The sequence below is a fragment of the Melopsittacus undulatus genome, chromosome 4 (genome assembly GCF_012275295.1).
Source record: "Melopsittacus undulatus isolate bMelUnd1 chromosome 4, bMelUnd1.mat.Z, whole genome shotgun sequence".
NCBI lineage: Eukaryota > Metazoa > Chordata > Aves > Psittaciformes > Psittaculidae > Melopsittacus > Melopsittacus undulatus.
The window spans coordinates 90594973-90619256 of record NC_047530.1 but is presented as its reverse complement, the minus strand read 5'-3'; the positions used below and the strand labels follow the sequence as shown (position 1 = coordinate 90619256).

The 24284-nt window shown below is 45.2% G+C and overlaps 1 protein-coding gene across 4 annotated transcripts in view; it reads right to left on the bottom strand.

Moving 5' to 3' along the window:
• The window catches only part of LOC101875801 (uncharacterized), a 32312-nt gene extending 8409 nt beyond the window's left edge, over nucleotides 1-23903 (bottom strand). The window contains exons 1-6 of one of the 4 annotated variants that reach the window (XM_031053167.2): nucleotides 23634-23903; nucleotides 12906-13759; nucleotides 5484-5645; nucleotides 2756-2939; nucleotides 1590-1741; nucleotides 366-392 (exon numbers count right to left, since the gene is read on the bottom strand). In XM_031053167.2, the coding sequence (XP_030909027.2) occupies nucleotides 366-392; nucleotides 1590-1741; nucleotides 2756-2939; nucleotides 5484-5645; nucleotides 12906-13759; nucleotides 23634-23682 (1428 nt within the window). In that variant the 5' untranslated portion in view covers nucleotides 23683-23903. Of the gene's footprint in view, nucleotides 1-365; nucleotides 393-1589; nucleotides 1742-2755; nucleotides 2940-5483; nucleotides 5646-12905; nucleotides 13760-23373; nucleotides 23498-23633 lie in introns of those variants that run through there. The other 3 variants (XM_005154106.3, XM_034061898.1, XM_034061897.1) reach the window with 3 other exon arrangements.
• Nucleotides 23904-24284: the final 381 nt, after the last annotated feature.

Genomic DNA, 24284 nt, shown 5'->3' with positions numbered 1-24284 from the left:
AATATCAAACCTTTGTGTTTACTACTAGGATTAATGTGTCCTGTGGAAGGGTTTTGGAGGTCTCAGCAGTTAGTCGCTTATTGTGCTGGTGGTATCCCAGAAAAACAAGCACTGCTCATGTCACAGAAAGCCTGAGCAGTTTCCTGTTCCTGAAGGCTAGCTAGCTGTTGTCTGCAGCGGGGGTGAGAGAACAGCAAACGACATGCGAGTAAGTCATCATATATGTCTGTCTCTTACTTTGATAAGTAAACATTGGGAGTGAGTGAACCTTTTTTTATTCATGTATAATATCATGCACTACACAGGGGTTTAGTCCATGCTAAAGCAGGTACTAGTTAAATATATTCTGGAAAGGCAGTACATACCGAGATGTTTTTGCTGACGTCCAGACCCTAAAAACAAAAGGCAAATACACTGATAAATAAGACAGATCATCTCAACAGTGCTGGGAACAGACTGTATTCTCAGCTCTGTCCTGGAGTCCACCCATAGCCTCTGTCAAGTCCTTTATCTCTTTACAGTTCAGTCCCTCACATGTGTGATAATCCCTTCTTTCCTCCTCCACCTTTTGCCTCTCTTTTGTATTTAGACTGCCAGTTCATGTGTACAACACCCAGTAGTGCCAGATTTGTGTAGCAGGATTCCCACGTAGTATCTGCACTTTAGAAGTAAATGGGGCATTTAATGCTCAGGGTACAAAATGCAATACTAAGTGACAATACTAAGGTGTGTTGTAACAAAAAGAGCATGAGGATTTAGTTTGAAGAGTTGATTCTGCAGTTCTGTGAAATCATCAGGGCTTCCTATTTGCTTAATATAATGCTTGCACTCCAGAAGTTCACTGGACACAAGTCAGAACACAGAGCACCTTCTAGGATTCTGCCTTGATTTGATTCTGAAATGTTTCATCAAAATGTTTGCAACTTATTTGCAACTTTGGGGTGGAAATTTCATTAGAAGGTCTTTCTGTGCGACACCTCCTCCTTCCTCTTTCCTGTCAGCCTGGGAATACTGTGATTAGAGCCTCTGCCCTGATATTTCAGCTGTTCTGAACCCCAACAGAACCTGAAAAAGCTGAGGCAGCCACAAACAATGTGAAAAAAAGGGAGAGGAAAAGAATTCATCCTGGCTCCCTGAAACATGTTTTGCGGACTGGAGCTAATTATATTGATATGCTGCTAGGCTGGTACTAAGTGTTGTCAATGAAGATTTGACCTACTAGGTTTTTTATATGTGGTAATGAATGTGTAGTTGGTTTAATCTGGGTAGTAGCAGTAGTGAAGATACTTAGGCAGAGTTCATGCATTACCTGTAGTGAGGGCTAAAGCCCATGCTGATATCTGCAGTGCTCCACTCCCCTGCACCACTGCTCTGCTTGTGCTTTTCTTAGCATAAAGATATAGCCATTGACTTCTTATAAGGCTGAGAGCCGAGAGGCATAGAGCAGCCTGGCCCGCACTGCCCAGCACCATTCACTACGAGATGGGGTTGGCTTGTTCTCATGGCACCCCATTCTGATCTGCCTGAGCAGAACTTCCCACTTCCCCCACACATCCCATTTGGAGTCTGAATCCAAGCTTATCACTCACCTTTCTTACTGCAGGGTCCTTTGATGGAAAAGCCTGTACCTCAGTCATATTACCAGCTTCTCTGTACTCATTCTCCTTGTTCCTATTGTTTGACAACTTCCTGAGTCCCACCATTGGTTGGCTGTTTCCTGATTCTGGGTATCTCTCACTTCCTGCAATGAAATGCAATGATTTGCTCATGTTTCTCATCAATGTCCTGTTAGGACAGCTTCTGGGCAATGCTGCCAGCAAGCTGCAACTCCAGATGGGATGAGAACCCTAGAGACTTAATAATGGGGTGAGACCCCATTTGCTTTCATGCAAAGCTGCAGTGGAAAGAAGATAAATGCTCCAAAAAAGTGTCTGACCACAACAGGACTTTCTAATTGCTTCCTCATGGTCTTATTTTCCTTACAGGCCTGCTCTGAAACTGCCAGGAAAGAGCTCTGAAACTGCTCAGCACTTGAGATCCCAAAGGCCAGCTACACTCTGACTCAACCCTGCTAGGAGGTGCATTGATGTTCTGCATTTCACCAGGTATTAGAGGCAGGCTTAAGTCCAAGGTTTGAAATAAACTAATCAGCCTTGCTTAGTGGGCTGGCTCACATCTAACATTGGATCCAGACTTTTCAGCTGGCTTTATCATCAGTAGGCTGAGCCCAGTCTTTCTCAGCCTTCAGGAAAAGTTGGTCTCTGGATCCAAGCTTTGCAGCTGGGGCTTATTTCTACTTGGTCTATATAGAATAAGTCATCCTCTAGGAATGTTCTGTGTTCTGTGCCTGCTTGAGAGGGTATGAGACTAACAACAGGCATAAGGCTTTCCATCTTGGATCAAATTCTACCTTGGCTAGTGGTGTTTTAAAGCCAAATGGAGGGACTCCACTAACAAATCCATTTGAGCATGCTAAGTTTCTGAAAGAGAGACCCATTTTGTAACACATTTGTCCTAATCTTTGTAGCCACAGCTGCAGAGCAAAGAGTCTTGCTTCATACATATGAAGCAGTAAGTGTTAAAATCCTAGGAGTAGATTTTAAAATGCATTTCTTAGATTTCCAGCTAAAGTTTAGCTCCTTTAACAACTTGCTCTGTTCTCATCTGTCTTTCCTAAGGAAAAGGAAGTTGCCAGTCAGCTTATTTCACCAACTGGTGGCAAGCACGAGGACAGGTTTGAGGCATTCGAACTCACCATTGCAGCTGCTCAGCTTTTCAGTGTTTGCTCCTATTTCTGGGATGATGGAAAGATCGGATGGGTTTCCAGTCTGAACTAAAAGGCTGTGAGGTCTGCTCCTCCCAGCAAAAGATGTCTTCATGTCTTGGTGTGAGTTGAGGACACTGGCAGCTCCACAGGAGCAATGCTGAAGAATGTACTCCTACACCAGACAAAAGGAAAGCATGCAGACTCTCAGGCTGCAATGGCCCAAGGTAACCAGGTGGTGTGATGGTACAGAGAAATTGCAGTCATTACAGTGAAGGATGCCCAATGTTTTCCTGAGAACCATCAGAACCCAGACAAATTATTTAATTTTATAAAAGGCTAAGCAGCCTGGAGCAGGCAACATAGAATTTTTCATGGGCTCATTGATGTTCAACTTATATTAACTCAGCATCTTTCACGCTTGTTTCCCAGAAGGAATTGAATACAAATTTCTAAACACAGGGCTGCTCAGCTAAGGCATTTGTGTAAATAAACAGATCTGTTACAATAATGACTCTCATTTTAAGACAGCACTATTTGCTTTGGAATGTGCACAGACAATACCTTGTATTTTTATTGATGGGGTGCCATTGTTTGCTTGCATATTACCAGTCAGATTCACTGTACTTGGTACTTCAGCTGCTGTACTTCTGCTCTAGTTGTGGTGGGCAGGGAAGATTTTCTACCTTGCACAACCATGTCACACAAGAGTTTATCATGGCAGGAAGCAGGTAGAGCTTTATCCAGCCGAAGTGGAAAGGGAACCAAGCTATTGGTGTTGGAACCAGGACAGGGCAACACCAACTTAGCACCTCTGGAGAGCCCCAAGGCATTGACAGTTTTAACGTAACATCTCTTCTGGATACACGCCACAGCAGCATGGCACTTCACATTACCTTTGGGCTTGAAAGTCTGGTGAAAGATGCATTAATGCCCACAGCATTAAAGATTTCCTGGTAAACCAAAGAATGTGGAGTAACTATGTTCCCTTTGCATCCCATGATCAAAATGTCATCAGTTTCTGTAGTGATGTCTGTACAGCTCTCAAGAACATCATTGGGAGCACTGGCTACCTACAGTCCTCACGGCCAGCTCTTAGTACTACATCAACCCATCTCTGCTCTTGGGGTTGTATCTTCCACAGATGCGTCTGAGGCATGGAATCCTTTCTATGCTTGTAGTCTGCATGGAGATTGAACATGATTTGGAAAGCAGCCTTAGGATGCCTTCCAAAATGTGATGTGGACAGCAACATTCACATCTCATGGCAAATGGGTGTAGTATAGTGTTCCTCTTCTACACAGAGGGGCTGTGACTCTGAAGACGAAAATGATGGAGAGCTGCTCCATCATTTATAGGAGCTCCATCATGACAGGAGATGGAGGAACCACAGAGATACCTGAAAGAGAACACCCATGCAGAGCATGGTGCAAATGCAGTTGGACATCTAGGTGTCCAATTCCCCACTGAACAGTAGGGGACAAATATGGCTGAGAAGGCATAGCTGAGACATCTTGGAAAATACAAAGACCCAAGTTTCAAAATATTTAAAGAAAACACTGTGCCTTTTATTTCAGTAGAAACTGGGAAGGAGGGGGCATATATGCCAGATGAGGATTTGACCCTGAATTCGCAGCTTGGAAGAGTTACTTTGAGCAATGACTCACAGTCGTAAAGCTTCAGGAAATGCGTTAACAATTCCCAGGCTCTATGTAGGAGGCTGCATTCCTCTGAACATAAGAGATGGGTACATGGAAATGACGGGCTACTCTGCAACCTGATTCAACTTTTCTTTGGCTCTGAAGAGGAGTCAGTCACCTACTGCAGATCCAGTCCCAGCAGGTGGCACTAGGGGAGGAATGACACTGTCGGGAGAATAAAAGATTCGCCACAGCATGGCTAGGAAGAAATAGCTGAGTGTGACAAACCCCTTCTGTTCTTTTAGGAGTGATAAAATAAATAGAAAGGGAGGGGAGGAAAAAAGCTGGAAACCTGGTGTGATGGCCAAAATAAAGAACTTAGAAGCAGAGGTGGGATATTGCTGAACGAAATACGCAGGGGCTAAAAAATGCTGTTTAGGAGGATGCTGAAATAATCTGCAAATTTCAGTCAAATTCCCTAGCTAGGTCTGGATGATAAAAAAGACAAATGGACACGCTGAGATGTTTCATGTCAGAGATTCTTCATTTGGCATCTCAGAAGTGCAGTAAGGGAAAGAGATTATGGAGTCGGGTAGTAGTACCACTGCTTCTCTTTCCCACTGTATCTGTTTTGTGGGAAATTCTGTGATTTTGACAGTTTGAAACCAGAAGGAAAAGAAAGAGCTTTTAATTCAAAACACAATTGCTATGGAGTACCATGGATTTTGTTTTGATAGCATTGACATGGGGAGATATGTTATTGGGAAGTTTAGAGCTGTAGAGAAGTAAAAGCTACTGACTCCGAGCTGGCCATCATATGAAGTTAGAACACTTTTTAACTCAACAGAAACAAGCACACCTGGGAAACAAAACTGAACAAGAACAGAAACCCAAGCCCACCCTAAGGGAAGGTGAGCCCACTATGGTGGGTAAAGGCTTCCTGAAGACCAGCGCACCCAGCCCAGGTGAGTACGTGGTCAAGTAGATTAGCATCTTCTCTTACACAAACTTGGAACTTTAAATCTGGGCCTGGGCTTTGAGTATATAATTTAATTGAAGATACTATGGTGTCTGCTTACCTCTTTTATCTGGCTGATCTTCTGCTCTTTCTGCAAGCTGCAAACTTGCTTTTGGAGACGCATGTTGTGCTCCTGCAGCTGCCCAATCTTCTCAATCAGTTGACAAATGTGTTCCAGGTATCCCAGACCAGAGCCTAGGGCTTTGCTGTTACCTTGGTTCACCTGCAACAATAATGTGTCTTGGATCATGAATTAACAGCAGAGCAATTCTTGCTAGCAGCTGGGAGCCCAGAACAGGCCTTACAGTTGTGTGGGCTATGGTAAAGACACTTATGCTTCCTTTTGCAAGGGGCTTTGGTTATGGGCAGGTCTAAACTACAGCATTGCTTGCGCACAGCTCTTTTATGGATTACTTGGCAAGGTGTGCCATCAGAGGAACTCATCTAAATGATCACAGCCTGACACAGAGGACAACCTCATGTCAACCACTTTCACCTCCCAGGGTAATTTTTGTCTTTTACTTGCCACAGGACCCTTACAAACAAATATAGTTCTAGTGTATGGTATGGCTGGGGTTAGTATGGCTTACTTAGCCGTAAGCCCCAGCACAAGTCTCACTTATGTGTAGTGAAGCTGAGCTTGGCCCCTACCCAAAGACACATATCTGCAGGTTGCAATGATTTGATTCTTTGTGACCAACTTGGGTTGGTCTGCCTTTGGCAATCTGCAATCCTTAGAGCACAGCTGAACTCAGACCCTCATCACTAGTGGGTCAGTGAAAGGGAAATGTGCCTGAACCATGCTGCCAAGGTGAAAAAACATCTTTCCACTGGTCTTTAGCAGATCCCAGATTACATTCCTGCTGCTACTTTCTCTGTCATTAAGAGATGTCTAAAGAAAATCTTCAGGATCAAGCCTGCTGTCTGGGTACGGTGGGATATTCTGTACCACTGACCTCTCCACACCAAGGGCCTGCAGAGTCTCACTGCTGCTCAGCCAAGGATGCTGCTGGAGAGAGACAGTAATCCTGTGGCAGAAGAAAGGCAATGGTGCTTCCCAGCCCCTGCTCTGCACCTCACCATTTCTGGCCCCAGGACTTCCCCATGCACAGCAAGTATCCTCTCCTGCGCTGCAAGTGGACATGCTACTAGCAAATCTGTACAGAGGCTCACTTCCACCTTGGCCCTGCCTGCTGATGTGCCTGTGATATAAGTAAGTAAAATAAGCCTCAATCTTTACAAAAGCAGTGCTCTAAGTTTATCTTACTTAAAAAAAAAGTAAGTTCCCTCCACAAAAGCAGGAAGCTTACTCTGTCTCCTTTCCCACAACAATCTACATTTTTGGGGAAATGCCAGCCTTGGGACTCTTCCTGTCTTTTCATTATGTCAGAAAGCTCATGGTGTGTTCAAAAATAATCAACATTAGGATTTACTTCTTTTTAAACAAATGATGATACAATGTTATTTATAAACAGGTATTATTATGTCCAGATGCTTTTGTGTCTGAGGTTGTGACAGAGGTCACATGAAATCATATGAAAAACTGTGGTGAATAGAAGCCAACCAGTAATTCACAGTCATGAGTTTTATTTTCCTCTCAGGCAGAGCCCGCAGAAGTGGTGGCAAGACAAAGGTTTCTCAGCCATAAAACTGTGTCTGTGTGGTAGAAAGGGGCACAGCTCCAGGACCCTCAGGGAGAACAAAGCCTCCATGGCATCTGCTGGGAAATGCTTGAATCAAAGCAATTATAACCAACATATCTGAAAGCAGATAGGGATCTGGGGGTGTCCAACTCCAGAAGCATGATTTGCAGGAAGTATATGATATAAACTTCTGAAAATCTGGCAGTATTGAGCTGTCCCAAAATGCATAGTCAATTTTTTTTACACTGTCCCATTCATTATCCTTGAAAATGTAAGTAGCCACTCATTATCGCTTTTTTGTACATTTAACTCCCCTTTCTGCCAGTTTGCTGTTACAGTGGCTGATGGTATATCTGTATTGCCCTAAGGAGACAGTGAGCCAAATCCAACCTGTTATAGCTGTAGAAACACAACAGAAGTCTACAAGAGACAGAGTCACTCTTGGAAAAGAGGATGAAGTAAAACATATGGCTGTAACCTCAGGATTTGAGAGAAAGCATAAAGCATTTGACTGTGACCTCTTTCACTTAGACACCCCCTTTTTGTTCCATATTTGTCCTGTGCTTAGCGTTGTAAGGTCCTTCTTCATGTTCATGGGTGCTAGGTTTATAGGGCAAAACAGGCAGGGAAGGAGAAGAGAAGGTGGTCTTGATTTTCAGTGCTCTGTCTCTTGGGCTGCTGGCACTTGAAAGCAAAGGTGTGTTTGGAGCAGACATGGAAAAAATCTGACTTCTAGCAAAAGTTAGGGAGAACTTCCAACTCCTGAGCATAAATATAGGTGCCCAGAAAATGAGTAGGAAAATGCATACAGCAGTTGCTCCAGGTTTTGGGGCAAGGTAGATTTACACCTGTAGAGGGTGTAAATAAGACTAAAGGTTGTACTCAATAGGCTGGAGAACCCTGTTTCACAGCCAGCCTTCAGAGACTACTCAGGGCAGACATTTTGGTCTAGTTAATAGGAAATTAACTTGCATTTTATTGAAGTGATCCCAGCAAGTGCAAATGAGCAAAAGGCAAATCAGACAGGGCCTCTGGTGCTTGCCCATCCCTGCAGGGCCAGCCACCTCTGTGGTTAGTGTGTAAGGGCAAAAAGCTTTTAGGGGGAATGCTTCACCTTGCTTGCCCTGCCACAAGGCCCGTTAGCATGAGGATTGCTTTGATATGGCAGGTGCTCAATACAGAAAATTTTTGTAATTTAGATGGTTGCCCCCCCAAACAATTGCTCAGATAAGGCCTCTCTGGGGGCCCTTCCAGGACTTTCTTTTCTATAGACTGGAAACACCGCAGCAGTCCTCGCTACCTTCTGGTCATGCCAAGTACAGCATAGAACCTGTGCTCTCACGTTCTGGTCAAAATATTTTCCTCCCAGCACCTGTGAGACAGTTTTATGCTAGCAGTGGAGGGTGAACAACCATAGAAAAAACTGCAAACATCCTCCAGGATGATTCTCTTCCAATCTCTGTACTCCTAGTTGAAGCTTACCAAAACATTCACCTAACTGGACTGAAATTTTTCACATCCCCCAGATGGGGATTGTCAAATGGTATTGGAACAAAAGCCATGTGCCCATTTTTGAGTTGACGAAACCTAAGAGGGAAAAACATCTCACCTATTTTTTTGAAGCTGAAGATGCAGAGGTAAGGCAAACAAAATGTATGAATCAGATGGTTAAAGTTGCTCTAGAAAAGTAATGTATATATAGGTGACAGATTTTGCTTCCAGGTACATCAGACTGAGCCAGACTCTTGGCTGGAAGAAAAGGAATCCAGGGCTCTCAGCTATACTACGCTGAGTTAATTCCATTGCAGTTTTGACCCTGTGGAGTTAGGTGCACTATGCTGACTTTACACACATGTAACTAAAGAGTGATTTCTGGCCTTGTTATTGCTCCCCTGGCAAAGTTTTGGAGTCGTGTTTTCAGTACATGTGTCCCTGCTCAGCTGGCAATAAACTATCGCAGTTCTGCTGGCTCACAAGACTGGCATCTGCACAGGGAACTTTGGCTTATTTAGAGCCTTTCAGTCAATATTTTCACTAGTGTAAAATCACAGTTTTCCTCTGAATCCACCAGAATCACAGAGGTGGGAGCCTGTCCCTCTGTGTACATGTAACATCATGCTCACTGCAACATCTGAGCACTGCGAAGGTTTGAAGTTCAGTGGAAGCTGCAAGAAAGACTTGTTTTCAAGCCTCTTGTCCAATTGAGTTATAATCAAAATCTGCTTTTCAGATTTTTTTTTTGTCCTGTCTCTGAAATGTTAATGTTATCTGTTACTTTGATGCATGTGACAGGCCCTTCTTCCATTGGGCTCAGTGGAAAACTGTCCTGGGCTGGACATGGCAGCAGGAGCTGAAGCTGACAGGCAGAACTGGCTTGCAGGTGAAGCTCTTCGTCATTCAGCCAACAGTTCGCTGGTGGTTTTTGCAGTGACTGAGGTTTCTGTGCTTCACGCAATGCTCTTCACTTTCTTTTGTGGATAGTTTTGAGTTATACCTTGCTCCATCCTCCCATAAATCCCTCACTGCCCATTTCCACCACATTCGGATGGCCAAATATGAGGGCAGTGTGGTCACTGCACTGACAGCTAAGGCACGTAATTACAAATTTCCCATTGTGGGCTTAGGGCAAATGATTAGTGACGCCACAGGCTGAGCATTTGTCACTAGAAGTTGACAACACCAAAAGGCTTGTGAATAACAGGAAAGAGAGGGATCGTGCTGTATATTTCTGGCGGCTCCACCCTGCTGTCCAGGAGGGGCTGTGCTTGCTGATAGCTTCTGGTTTCCTCTAAGCAGCACGCACACGCTATGGGGCTGACCATCACAGGTTGCCCTGTGCTCTCTGAACTGTACCACTCTCTGCAGAAAAGTATTTTGACTGCTTTGGCCCATGATAATAATTAGTACTGTGTGAATAATGTGGGGTTTTTTTTATTTAATGATGTCAATGCTCTCACCCTCTCTCTTCTTCTAGGGGTATGGGCTGACTTTAAATGTAAACTTAATGGAGTATGAGGAAGTGTTTGCAAAGCAAAAGCATCAAAAGCTATGTCTCTTCAAACTGACCCCAAACATTTCATTTGGCTTAAAAGGAAATGCTTTTATTTAGGCTTCAAAGTTCTTTCACTTGTTGTTTGACAGCTTCCACTTCCTTTCATCTTTCTAAATGTAGGCAAATGTCAAAATAATGACAGTTCAAAACAAAAGATCTGAAAGCTTTGTTTAAGAAATGCCAGACTGAAATGATTTGATGTATATTTTCAGCCAAAGCCATTCAGCAAATGAATACAAATGGTCAAAACATTTGGTCATTTCTAGTCTCTCCAACATTTTCCTTCCTGTTCTATTGGAAGTGGCCTCAGCAGTCAGGGAGGACATCAAGGGGCATCCTAATCCAGAGACTGAATCCTTGTTTGGCTGTGGTATGCCATTAAGCATGGTGCTGTTGGCATTGCCCCAGCCAGCTGGGTGGGGGAAAAGCAACTGCTCTATTGATACTCAGAAGTTGTATTCCCCAAACCACCAACAAAACTGAGAAAGCTGCTGTCACCTAAAATCAAATGTTCTGAGCTGGCATGAAATATAAGCCAATGTAAGCACTCTTGCATCTTTATCAACATGAATTTAATGCAGCAGGAATAGATTTGATAGAACAATTTGGTTTGCCATGTTCTTTGTGGCAGAGCAGGAATACCCTGTACTGGCCTGCTGTCTTTCAGACAACACTAATGGCATTTCCAGGGTATTTAAGTCCCAGAGATGACATCAGGCCAGACAACATGTCGCAAGTACTATGTTGTGTCTTGGACATGTTACAGGCAAATGTGAAAACCACAGAGTAAGCCTGGAGCAGGGTCTCAGCTGGGATGAACCATAACACAACCCATCAGCTGTATGGGCATATGATCATCCAGGCATCATTTCTTAGCAGGTCTCACTCTGTCCTGCCTGTGTTGTATGGCAGCGAGGACAGGTCAATCCTGTGCAGGTCTGGCTGCACAGAAGGCTCTGTAGCTACAGGAGGCTCTCCTGTGCTTGGAGGCACACAGCACAGCTGTAGCCACAAGTCGGTGCAGCAGCCATGGGCATTTCTTGCTCCGGTCAGCTTGGGTGCTACTTGGCTCCCAGCAGTTTGAAGAGCACTGCTCTTGAGATGTATCCTGCAGCCCAGAGGTGCTCTTCGAAGAGGGGCAATCCTCCCCAGGATCTAGGTCACAGCTGTATTTATACAGCTCAAAAAACAAAGAAAGAAAAGTGCTCTGGGGCAGAGAGCTTTAGCACTCAGCCAGTGAGGATATTAAAAAGGAGGGAAGATAAGCTACCAAGAGCTTCATTTCCTCTTCAGCTTCTTTCTAATTTATTCTCTTGTTTATTTAAATGCTCTTCTTTGGGAAACTGAATCTCTATTTCACAGAAGATTTAAAAGAATTTCACAGGCAGCCAGAGCTGTCAGATAAGACCAAGCTGGCTGCACACTCTCTGGAGTGTGACAGAGAATTTAGGTAACTTTATAAAAAGTCTTTGTGGCCAAACTCTCCTGCTCTGGTCTTTTTTAAGTCTCTGCCAAAAGGCCAAGCTGCTGACTGCTTAGGAACTGTGCAAAATAGACATTTGTCTTTGCTGTGTGTGAGACAGCTCTGGAGAGGAAGAGGCTACTCAAGTGGATCATATGTTGCTTTTTAAAGTCTCAATATGCAATGTTAACAGAGATGGACCATCTCTGACCTTCTTCGCTGCTCAGGAGGGTTTGGCATGCTGGACAGGAAGGCCATTGCCTGATGATTTAGGGCCCAGGCAGAGAGGTCATGGTAAAATTATGTGCACAGCCCACAGCACTTGTCACTTGGCTTCCTTCCACCCATCTCCCATTTAAATTCATCACTATTACCACAGTGAACACCCTAAAAAGAAATCCCCGTTATGCATTGTTTGATGTTTTTGGTGAGTCTGTGTGACTCTCTTCACCTAGTCTGCTCTCCTTTCCCTTTGCCTGTGGGGCTCTTTGGTATGTCTCCTTGTCATGAATCAGCTACCCACTTCTATCTTGCCTTTGCTGGTTCATGGAAGCCACCACAGTGAGCAGACAAAGCAGTGATCTGTTGGTATGTATGCAGCATGGGGTGAGTGTTTGCCAGCATCCACTACGGGAGAAGGGGCAGCAGGGCTTTTTATCCTCCTGTCTGTGGCACAGTGTACACAGCAAGGAGGGAAAGGATTCTGGTGTGGAAAAAGCTACTGAAATTACGTCTTTAAGTCGGGCCCACCACACCTCTGCTAGGGAGTTAAAATGCAGTCTCCATTTCTAGCCAAGGAAAGATTAGAATTTGTGCACGTGCTCACTGCTCACTCATTAAGAGCTGGCTCAAGAGGACAGGACAGACATGAGCAGAAATTAGCTGCTCCTTAGATAAGTTCCCTTCAAATTCTGGTACCACAACAGCAGCACAGCAGTTCCCGGAACATGAATACCCTGACCTTGAAGAAGAAACGATGTTCTGATCCATGTCACATGTATTGGAGGACAATGACTAACTTCACAATCTTCATTTTAAGACCAAAATCTAGTCCATTCTCTAATCTAGGGCTTTTCGAAACATCAGATCTCCATGAGCCATTAGTCATCCTTACCCAGATCTGATATATGTGAATAACTTAAGAATTTCACTACTGAGAAAAAAAAGCTCTTAAAAATCAGTTACCATGATTTGCTGCTTACAGCAGTTTCAGGGGAGATTTTCTAACTCACATATGTCCTAGTTTGTGACAAACAAAAGGACTTGAACCTTGGCTGAGATATTTGCACAGGCCTAGCTCTAAGGTTCAGTTTAGGTGTTTCTTACCTCACTCAGTCTACAGCATTTATCCATGTATTCATCTAGACTGTCGCTTGTGGGGTACTTCTTTAGCTGATGGCCATGGATCTGGAGGTCTTGCATGCTGCCAAAGTTCTCTGGGAAATTGTCAGCAGTTGTCTTTGGCTTTTCTATGGGATCTGAGGTGTGAAGAATGCTTTCCCTGGGAGGGTCTGTCTCTGGGGTGAGTTCCTCTTCCAGAGACTGACTTTCGCTCTGGTCAAAATGTTCATCTGGATTTTCTTCCTGAGGGACACATAAGTCTTCGACGGAAGCTGTAGGACCCTGCACAGCATCTGCCTCCTGGCTGTAGTACTCAGTTTGCTTTTCACTGTCTGGGTCTTGGTGGCTGACTTTTCTGGCATCCTCTTTACATGTTCTCATTACCAAATGGTCAATTTCTGGAGAAGATGAGGTGCTAAGCACACCCGAGTCACAAAATGAGTCTCTGCTGTGAAGCACAAAGCTCTTCTCTGAACCGGTTGGTGTTGATGGAGAATTAGCCCCACTTGGCAATTCAACCCCTGAGTCCTCAGATTCGAATTTGGAGAATCTGTGAAGTCGGCACTTGGACTGGAAGGCACTGAGGTCAGGCAGCGTGGCTACATAGTCTGTGCTTGCTGGGGCATCTGCATAGTCTGGATCTGCTGGTTCGGCTGCTGCATTTGGATTTCCCTGGCAGTTCAGTGGGAGGCTGGCATCAGGGAGATGGGACTCTTCTGTGCAGGCTGTGTCAGCTGCAGCCTCTGTGATTAACCCTGGGTTTTGAATTCCTTCATTGCTCAATATCTTCATATGTGTTAACACAACTTTGTCTTCAGCAGGTGGGCTTTTCTTACCTGCTTAAATGAAAATAAGTAAAAGTCTACAAAAGGCTACAAAACTTAGGGTCTAGTGCATCCCCTAGAGGGATGTGAAATGCAGAACTTTGACATTAAGGTGGTAGAAGGGGACAGCCCTTATTTGTTTTTCTAGAGCTACATGAAGATTTCTTGTAGGCTTTGCTACAGTAGAAGTATTCTGTTTCATAGCCCCAGAGCCCTTCAAGGGGAGTCGTAAATGCACATTGAATTCTGATTTAGAAGACAGGTAGAAAACAACACATGTAGCCAGATAACTTTTTAGTGATTACCTGTGTACATAGAGAAGTACATGTCCTTTCAGCACGATAGACGTGAATTTAAGACTAAAACATTTCCTCTGATTAAACGTATCCTGAACCAGCAGACAAAAAGGATAAAATGAAATCTGTCTTTCCAACAGGTGTAAGTGAATTTTACAAGCAGTTTGCAAACTGATATTCTCTGCAGTATTCTCTGCACACATACAGGTGACAGAAAGCAAGAACTGATAGGAAAAGCAAATGAGGCACTGTAGATCTTTTTCACTCCCTGTATGGTTTTAGCTATGAAATAATTTCTTTAAATGAAATATTACCTTCTCTGAAAAGAGAAAGAAAATTGGAGCTTTGCTCATGAGCTTTTTGCACACAAAGAAGACTTTTATTTCATATCACAATTATTTCACACGGTAATGTGGTAAAGCAGTCTCTGGATGAAAGGCTGATCTGCAGGAGTTGAAGATCTGCCCCCAGGTTTTCTCACTGTTTTCCTGAATCTAGTATTTATTTCACCATGCAGTCTTCTGGTATAAGAGCCAGTGTGAATGCTCTGCATCCACCCTTTAACAAACTCCACCTCAGCTTCAAATCCATCTGTATGTGGATTTGGAACCAACAATTGCTGCAGTACAAAACTTCAGTTTCTCTGGTACCTTTTCACTTATTAGTGCCTGACACACAGCACCTCAGAGGGCTACAATGCATACTCTTTTCAGGATATCTTACTTCCCACTTCGTTTCCTTTCATTCCCCTCTCCTACTTGCTTTCTTCTGCCTCACATCAAAACTAGGCAAACTCATTCATGGTAATGTAAATATCCCTAAGCAGGCAAAGAAGCTGGGGACCCTCCACTGATGGCAGAGCAGGACGAGGTCTGCTGTACAGCCCTCCTTCAGAGTAACCCAGATAACTCTCCATTTCAGAAATAACTCATTTTTCAGGCTTCCCTCCTCCAGCTTGCTTTCTGCAATGTCCACACACAATGGAAATTTTTACTCATTAAGGCCATTTTCTACTTTATTTAAATTCCTTCTATTTGATCATGAGAATTTCTTGGGATGCCACTGAAACATGCCCTTTACTGTTCATAGGCGGCCATAAATTTAGTATTTTACACTGGATTTTCATAAGGTGCTGTCAGTGATAAATCACACCATCTGATTGGGTTTTATGTGGGATTTGGGTATAGCACTTCTAGCAACTTACAGAAGATCTTGTTTATCATATACAGAACTTGCACTTGCCTCCCTTGTCAGGATTCATAGGCATCTCTCCACTGTAAAGAGCTACATCTGAGACAGTCAATGTCAGACCATCAGCAGTGCAATACCAGTACATTGCTGGGTGGGGGGAGTCTGATTTGCAGCCTCATGCACAGCAAAATGCCACCTGTGAGAGGGAGCTTGGTGCCAGGTCTTGGAAGGAGGTGGAGCTGAGTCATTACTGGAGTTGTTACTGACGATCTACCTGCTCAGTTGCAAACACCTTTGGCAGAGTGAGGCAAAGCATTGTATCTGCATGAAAAATAAAGGGCTAACAGGCTCTTCTGGTGGCATCACCACCCCAGATGGCACAAAAAACCCACTGAGACCCAAGAAGAACAATTGCAATCTTGCACTTTCTTTTTAAGAACAAATAGTACAGCTATCACTCTTGCCTGGAATTACTAAATGCAATGGTAGTTCCTTCCCACAGACTCCAACTGCCTGCAGTTATTAACCATGCCATGCTTTCCTTTGACTGGAGATTCTCTTACTGTCTTTCAATCTGCCCCCTTTTTTCTTGCTTAACTGGTTCCACCCTGACCTACACAAATATTTCTTTGTCTGAAATCAGGAGCAGTATATTAAAATGGGGTCTTCTTACAAGAAGGAGATGCCAGATGCTAAAATTAGTATGTTTTATGACTACAAAAGCTACAGTGTGTACCAAAATGTTCGGCTGGGGTAGAAAAACTGAAAAATGAGATGAAATCTCTGACCCTCTACATGAGGGTTCCCTCAATACCAGAAGCTCCAAGCTGAGAAAAGTCTGCACTCTGGACAAGACAGTCCCTTGCTCTCCTCATCCAGTGGTCACTAGCAACATGGCATGGTTTCACAACAGTTTCTTATTTATCTGTTCTAGACTGCAAGCCACTCATCTCAGCATTAGCAGATCCTGGTAATCACAGTCTTTGAGCATTTCTGATTTAACTTCCCAAAGCTTGCAATGATGCAAAATGTTATCATCCCCCTACCACAAGTTCAGAATAGATGCAGAGGACAGCAATATTTTGCAAAACACTTAGGCACCTCATCCTCATTCAGTGATGCTTTCTCGTGGTCAGTGAGGCCACCTGTGCTACAGCAGAGAGATCTCCCATGATTAAGGCAGCAACCTGAAACTCAAGTTTTTCTTGCTGCACCTCACTGACAGAACATTCCCTTCTTCTCTGTTAACCAGGTTATGGGATCTAAACCATGGGGCTTCCAACAAGCAGGTTTTTGTCTGCTTGAAAGAAACATACAAAAAACATCAGGTCTTTCAAGCCTATTTCAACAATCACCAGAATGGTGCAAATAAAGCTCATCTGTGCAATTACAGAAAAAAAAAAATGAGTCAGCCCCTCAGCTGCTACAAATTAGCTCATTACCAGGGCCCCTACCAGAATTGTCAGCTAATTCTGGTTGAGGACTTGGTCTGTAAGCACTTTGTACAATAATATCAAGGTCTCAGAGCGAAACAGGGAAGATGGTCTCTTGTCTATGCTGGAGAGAGTGTGCTGCAGGGGTTCAGTTACAGTGCTGCGCAGAGGCTTCTGAAAGGAGGTGTGAAGCACTTCAGAGAGCTGAACATGTGGCACTAAGGTTGGTAAGATGCATTTACTTGTGCTGGCGGTCAGCCAGGTTTGACACTGCTGCTCCTGGGAACTTGACCAAGAGTTTTGCTGTTGTTTTTTGTTTCCTTTTCCTTGGACTGCTTTTCCACACCTCTTCTAGATGTGGGTAAGGTACTGGAAGGCAGCTGGCTGGGACACTGGTAAGGCAGCAGGGGAGAGAATCAGTTGTGTGTATATGCTTAGGAATCAGTATAGCTTCCTGCAGTATCTTTGGCAACATGCGTCTAGGCCAAATATGTTCTCGGGTTAACCTGTGCCACTTGCCTAGTAGCCCTCTCAGAGGGTTATAAGGCTCTGTAATCACGCTAGAGATAAAAAAGGTTCCCTGTGTTGTAATATGAGCCTGTAACTGATTGTGATTGATTATGTGTAGTCATGGGCAAGCTGCTGGATTTCCTGTACAACTGGAGAGTAAGTCTGCTTCCCTTCTAACAAAGAGGTGGTAACAGTGAACTAGCTAATATCTGAAGGAAATTAGTAGGGAGGAAAAGGAATTGATGTGTCCCACCTAGGTCTCTAGAATTTTGCTTTACTTTGAAGGATATAAATTTCTCTGCTAGGCTTTGCTAACTGCCAACAGAGAAATATCCTAGAAAGCAATTTGGAAACAAAGGTGAATAACATTCCATGAGCTCTTGTCCCTTCCTTTCCTTGCAGTTTTAAGTCCAGGTGTATTTTTCCTGATGCACAATAACTAGTAGCTGCCAGGGCATAGCGCAGTGCATTAATACAGAGATTTCTGGCCTGAGGAAGGAGGGCAGGTACCTAACATGAAAGCACTTTCTTTATCCCAAATAAGTTGTTTGAGTGCATCTCTTGCACACAACTGCCCAGGCAAAACTCCTAGGCATTCCCAGTCCTGGCCAGACCCAACTTTTGCAGAAGCTCCTACCTTTCTAGTAAATCAAGCCAATATCTGTGTTCAAAAATTCTCATGTTCCAAAGCACTGAAATACAGCTCCGGGTTCTTTTATCTTTTATATCTACACCTGTGGCTCAAAGGCATGTTTCACTGGCAGTTCCTTCAGTGTGAGCTCTGTTAAGCTCTGCTAAATCAGTGAGAGGGGTCCTTGGCCTCAAACCCATTGGTTCAGGTATCATAGCACATGGTATTCTGATGCATCTAGCTAATGGGAAGAAGCCAGATTGGCATTAGGATGAGTGCTGCTAGTGGCAGTAGAGAGCTATACCATGTAACACTGCTCTACTCTCTCCTGGTCTGTGCCCACTTATCTTCCCAAAATGTCCATGCTTTGTAGGCTACTTGCATGGGGAGAATCTCTGTTAAGCATGTGCACAAAGATTGACACAAGTGGAGTCAAAGCTTTGCTTGTTTCAGTCTGCAATTCTGTTACAAAGGATAGCAGCACTGGAAACATGGCAGCTCTCTGCTTGACCCCAGAGCTGCTGCAAGGTCCATGTGTGCTGAGTACTCATCCATGGTGGGTGCTGCTGACAGGGTTTTGCAGGGTGGCAGTCCCAGGGAGAGGCACAAGGTGAACAATCCAGAGGTGCTCGGAGTACCTTTTCCTTCCCCTACTTCCATCCACCACAAGACTTACAACACCCTCTAGATTTCAGTTTGTAAGGCCAGTACTTTCCAACTGTAGCGTGCCAGGGAAAAGAGCACCAAAAACAAAGGGCAGCACCAATGACTTTGGTTGCTGGAGTAGCAGGGATTTTGTACAGCTGCCCTGCAAAAGAAGACCAAAGTCAATCACCTTCATTCCTACCAGTCTGCTTAGCCCTGAGCACAGGAGCAGGATGCACATGCATCCCAAAAAAGATTTTTCAGCATTCCATGGAGGACCCACACAGCCTCCCAAGTAACTGCTTTCCAGCTGTGCCAAGGATTAAAACCTGTGCCATGCAGGACAAGTTCCATGACGGGGCTGTGTCCTCCAAGTAACAGACTAAAAGATGATCATCAGCTTTTGAAGAATCATTAGGCAGCAGTGACTAGTGAGCTGGAGTCAAACTCATGACCTAGAAATGAAAGGCTGCCTCTCCCATTCAGTCCTTGCACTCCCTCATTTTCCTTCCTTCCTTTACAAAAAGTCTCCCTTTAGTCCTGTTACTGAGGCACGTTCTCTAACACTGCTGGCAGTACAGCTCAGGTGGTATTTCCCTTTCACTTCGAAGAGGGGATTAGGGGTTTTTTACTCAGCAGTGATGAGGTCTCAATTTCCCAGCATTTAAGGGGAAAAGGCTCACTTCCTTTCTGAAACAATAGGCATTTTTTGCTATTGACTCTTCCTCCATATGTGCTGAGGGGTGGTACTGGGGCTGTGCTGGCACCTCCTCCTCATCACTAGCCCACCAGTGAGCCACATGCAGAGCATCCAGGAGCTGTGTTAACTTTGCTAGCTGGGCAATGACTATCCCTTGCACAGCCCTGTGGGCACACAGAATTGTTGCACGTGCAGGATCCCATTACTTGGAAGAATTGGATTACTCCTATGCTGAAAAAAAAACAAACAAACCAAAAACCACACATCAAACAACCTCCACCCCAAAAAAACCCTGCAATCGCTACCAACTAATGGTCTGGGAGGAAAATCTATTTCCACAGAGCTTTGCTATGGGCTTCCATGGAGTGAGGATCTCCCTTGCTCCCTGATGCTTTACAGGCCTGTTCAAGACTGGATCTCAGACCTGGCAATGGCAGGGGTGCTGCCTGGCCCCAAGTACTTGCAATTCACCTGCCTTCCCAATGCCTTTCAAGCAGAGCTAGTATGTGAGCATGCTGCTGTAATTTGGGCTGCCTGATCTGAGCACTGGCTTCTCATAAACAATTAGCACAATTGTAAGCCAAAGAATATCTAAAGAGAGCTTATAGAAATGTGTTCGGTGCACCACTTACAACCTCTATCTGCAATGGTAGAAACTTATGAAGGCATGAAAATCAGTGTCTTAGAAATATTTGGGTTTACTGGAATTGTGATGGAAAAATCCACATTTGCAGAGGAACAAACTCCCATGTGGTAACTATATTTGTATGATAGATCAAATTCTTGAAATCTCAATTTATCCAACTGGGGAACTGAAATGCATGTGGATTTCGTGAGAATATGCATACAATTCCGTTTGCTTGAAATGCTGAATGCAAAGGAATAACCACAATAAAACGGAGATCTCAGACAGTCATTAAATAAAAAAGCACAACGTTCTTAGATTGTTTGGCTTCAAGGTGCTCTCCAGTCACACTGTTAGTTAAGGGTGTGAAGTTCCTCCGGATGATAGTTTAGTGATATAAGGTGACCAGAAACGTTATAAATCCCCCATAGCTGCAGCTGATAATGGTAAATCCATAAAACAGATCCATAAAATAGATGCTGAATAACAGGGCTCAAGGACTCTGACTGGAGAGGTATCCATTGCTTTAATACATATGTTTTAGAAGAGGAGGAGATAATTATAGCTCTTTCCAGGCATTTGAGGAGGAATGAGAAGGAGATTGATTGTTTTCTGATGGATATAGTTGGGTGGACTAAAGAGGAAATGGATTTCCAAGTAGAGAGGCCACTTGACATTTTTACACTTTGCTTCTATTCATTCCAAGTGACCTGTGAAGTTTTTGAAACAGAGTGACAGGTCTGATAGATTAGTGGCCTCTGGCAGAAGGTGGCAAAGCAGGTCCCCACAGACCACCTGCTTTATTAGATATAACTTGGGTAGCTGTCAGTCACCAGTTTTCAGAACAAAGCCTGACCTTGTGCATCGCTAAAGAGCCTTTGCCACCTGTTACTGCCTTTATCCTGCAGCTTATTTCACAGAATCACAGAATGGTTTGGGTTGGAAGGGATATTAAACACCATCTAGTTTTTTTGGATATATTCCCATTCGGAAAACCAGGCCAAGGATGATTTTGGTGCGCAAGGATCTGTGCCAAAGTCCTCCCTCCTCTACAGTGTAACCATTCCTGGGGTCAGGAAGAAGCTCACTTCTCACTATCACCTGTGGTGCCTATTTGTGAGACTCTGTCAGGGAGATGACAGCTTTCACTGAAGACCTGCAAATTCTTTTCTGTGTAAATTCCCATGTGCTTCTTCAGGAGAAATGTTCAAAACCTCAAATAGAGGAAATGGTGCTTTCATGGGCAGCCCTGTATAATACCAAAAGATTATTTGGCTCGTAACTCATTAGTGTGTCTGAGCAGAAAACTGAAACAATAGAAACAAATACACCACACCTTGGCAAAACTGTCTAATTTAGAAGCTCTTTCCTTGCACATCTGATTTGCAGGCTGCTTCATATTCCAAAGCAGTATTCAGCCAGTAATGAACTAGGAGACTGGAAGCCCTTTGCAAGGATGGAACTTGCCCCCCAGTGATGACAGGTATGTAGTAATTCAGGTTTTATTGCCTATAATAAGCTTGGGTAAACAACTGTTCTATAGACTAAAGCCATTAAGACCCCAGTACTTCCAATGAAGCTAAAGGAACTCACAAATCATATCAGAAAGGTCACTGTTAACCCATTCTTCACGTGCAGTCATTGCTGTCTCTAGGCAAAAACCTGGAGAGCTAGTTCTGCTAAATGAGGCAGCAGTGGGCAGGAGTAAGCGTACTCTTTGGTATGTCTGAAATCTTCTATGGTTGAAATGAGAGTGGTGACAATTTGGGGGTTTGTTGCTCTTGCTGGGGCCACACAAGGACCTTGCTGAGATAACAAGAAGGAGGTAGTGATCAAGGGCTCTGTAGCCCCAGTAAACTGAACTTCTTGATAGAAGAGGATCTGCTACCCTGATGCTTCTGCTCTAAAAGCCCCCAAGGGAGTGTGGGGGGGAGGGGTAAGATCAGCATATATCTCTGTTATTGAGATGCCATTCCAAAAAAAAGTTTTGTTTGGTTTATATTCTCTATCTTGAGATGCGACTGTAAAGTCCCTGCCACAAAGCTTGCACACAACAGCATATTCTTGTTTTTTTCTGAATATAGACAAGGTCCAAACCAGGACATAATATTTGGTACCTCTTTCCAGCCAAGGTAATTAAGGAATGCTGTCCCTGTTTCTTACCTGGAGAAATTTTAGCTGTACCTCTTTTCGATTCCTCAGTGCTCTGAGTGATATGTCTCTTCCCCCACCAAAATCTTCCACCTATTCCTATGACAATACTGCTGTGCCTGGGTAATGAGGGACACTTCCATGTGGAAGAGCAAGCTTCCTTTCCCCTCTTAACCCTGCCATCAGACTAGCAGTATATAGCTTGGGGGAAACAAAGTTCACGGTCAGATTACATCCTGGGGGGATGAAATAACAAGCAGTTTCCATCGTTCTGTAAAATGGCATCTCTTCCAACACTTCCCATGTCTTGTGGTGACGGTGGAGTGCTCTTGCAGCAGCACTGCTCCAGAGTCTTTTGTGTTGTTGGGTAAAAATCCAGTCTCCAGACCAGACCCAGGCATAGAAATGTGCTTCAGCAGCCTTGCTACATCAGCGTCCAGCAGTCACCTGCTACCACACCTCAGAGAGGCTGCAGCTCACTCTGAGCTCTGAGGAGCTGCCCCAGAGCAGGAGAGCTGGGAAGCATAGTACCAGCAGTGAGCGCCTGAGCACATGGGCACACGGATGCCCAGGAACATGGCAGCTCTGTTGGGTCCTGTCTCCTTGAACTAGGTCAGTACAAGCAGTTTCTGCAGAGTTCAGCATGCCGATGGGAAGTCAGGACCTCAGGAGGCATAACCACACCACCACCACCACGGTGTTTTGCAACATCTTTACCATTCTGCTCTTGTACAGCAGGCTACACTTGGACTCTGGCAAACCCTGAGTGGACACCTCTGCCAAGTAAACCAACCACCCAGTGCGGTGAAGTTAATGGAGACAGAAACTGCAGATCTCATTTACAGCTGGCACAAGCTAAGGGGAAGGGTAAATAGGGAGGCTAAAGGGTTTCTGCTACCTGGGACTTGCAGTCTCAACCTGCAGCCCTAGCTAAGGAATAAAACATACCAGACCTATTGTGCCTGAGAAAGGCAGACTGATACCACATCGTTTGTTTCAACAGACTTGGAAAGTTATAAGTGATCTGCTGCCTTCTCTACTTGGATCACGTCATGTGCACAGAACAGGAAGATGCAAATAATACACCTCAAACTGGGGATAATCCCTGTTGGATACGGATATACGTGCCCAGAAAGCGATGTGTATTGCCACCGCAGTGTCAGACTGAGGACAGATCCGACCTGCCTCACGTTAGCGCGGAGCCCGAGCGATGCGTGCGGGCCAGCGTGCGCGCAGCTGCTCGGATATCGAGCCCCGATTTCACTCTCCCGGCTCCCATCCTGGGCAGTTCGCCCTCCTTCACGCACAGCCCACTCGGCATCGCAGTGCTCCCGCCTTTCCTGCTGTTCTGTCTCAAATCTTATAAATGCAAAATAAACCCATTTTAAGAGGAAAAACAATTCGGCTTAAGGCGCGGGGACGGGGGACGGACTTGTTACAGCCTTACCTGCGTGTGGGCAGAGGCAGCCGGAGAGCAGCGAGCGCAGCATGGGGCCGGGAGCGGGCGGCAGCGGGTTGGCGGGGCGCGGGCAGCCCGTCCGGCGGGGCCCGGGAACGGGGCGGGCCGGGCTGGGTTTGCCCTAAGTACCGTCTGCGCGGCCGCTGAGGGGGAGGAAGGGGGTGGCAGAGGAGCGGGTTTGGGGAGGTGTGCCGGCAGCGCCGGCTGGCCCCGGGCGGGCAGGGGCAGCCCGGGGGGCGCGGACTCACCTCTCCTCCACGGCGCTCCGAGGGTGAAGCTCCGGTGCCAGCTGAACATCACGGCAGCAGCCGCCCTCAGAGGCGGGCGTGGAACGGGGGTGCCATCGCCGCCGGCCCTCCCCCGGGCTGCTGCGCTTCCCCCGGTGGGCGAAAGGGGCCGGGGGCCCGGGCTAGGGCATGGCGGGGCAGCAGGCAGCGCTGCCGATGCGGAGGCTGTGGAGCGTCGAGTGGGCGCCCCGCCAGCAGTGACTTATAAAGGGAGCAGCCCAGAGGAATGCATCTCCTTTGGCTGATAAGCCGGGATGACTGGAGGGGTTTGAACTACCTTTGCTACCCCCAGAGGACAGAGGGGGAGAAAGGAAAAAAGGGACGGGAGAGAAGTAAACGAAAAATATTTCAGCGCTTGCATAATGTCAACAAACAACCCCCCTCTCAAGTGGCAAGAAAGGAAAGGCTGGAATGTTTTGGGTGGAGAGGCTGTAGAGTGGGTTTGGTGGTTGTTTTTTCTTTTTTTTTTTCTTTTTTTTTTCTTTCTGTTTAAATAACATCTTCATAATGCAAAACTATCGTGGTTGTAGCTGGGGCAGCAGGCTACCGGTAAGAGGAGTGAGGGGGAAGTGGCAGGACTGTCCTGAGCACAGGCTTCCATGGGCAGGTTTG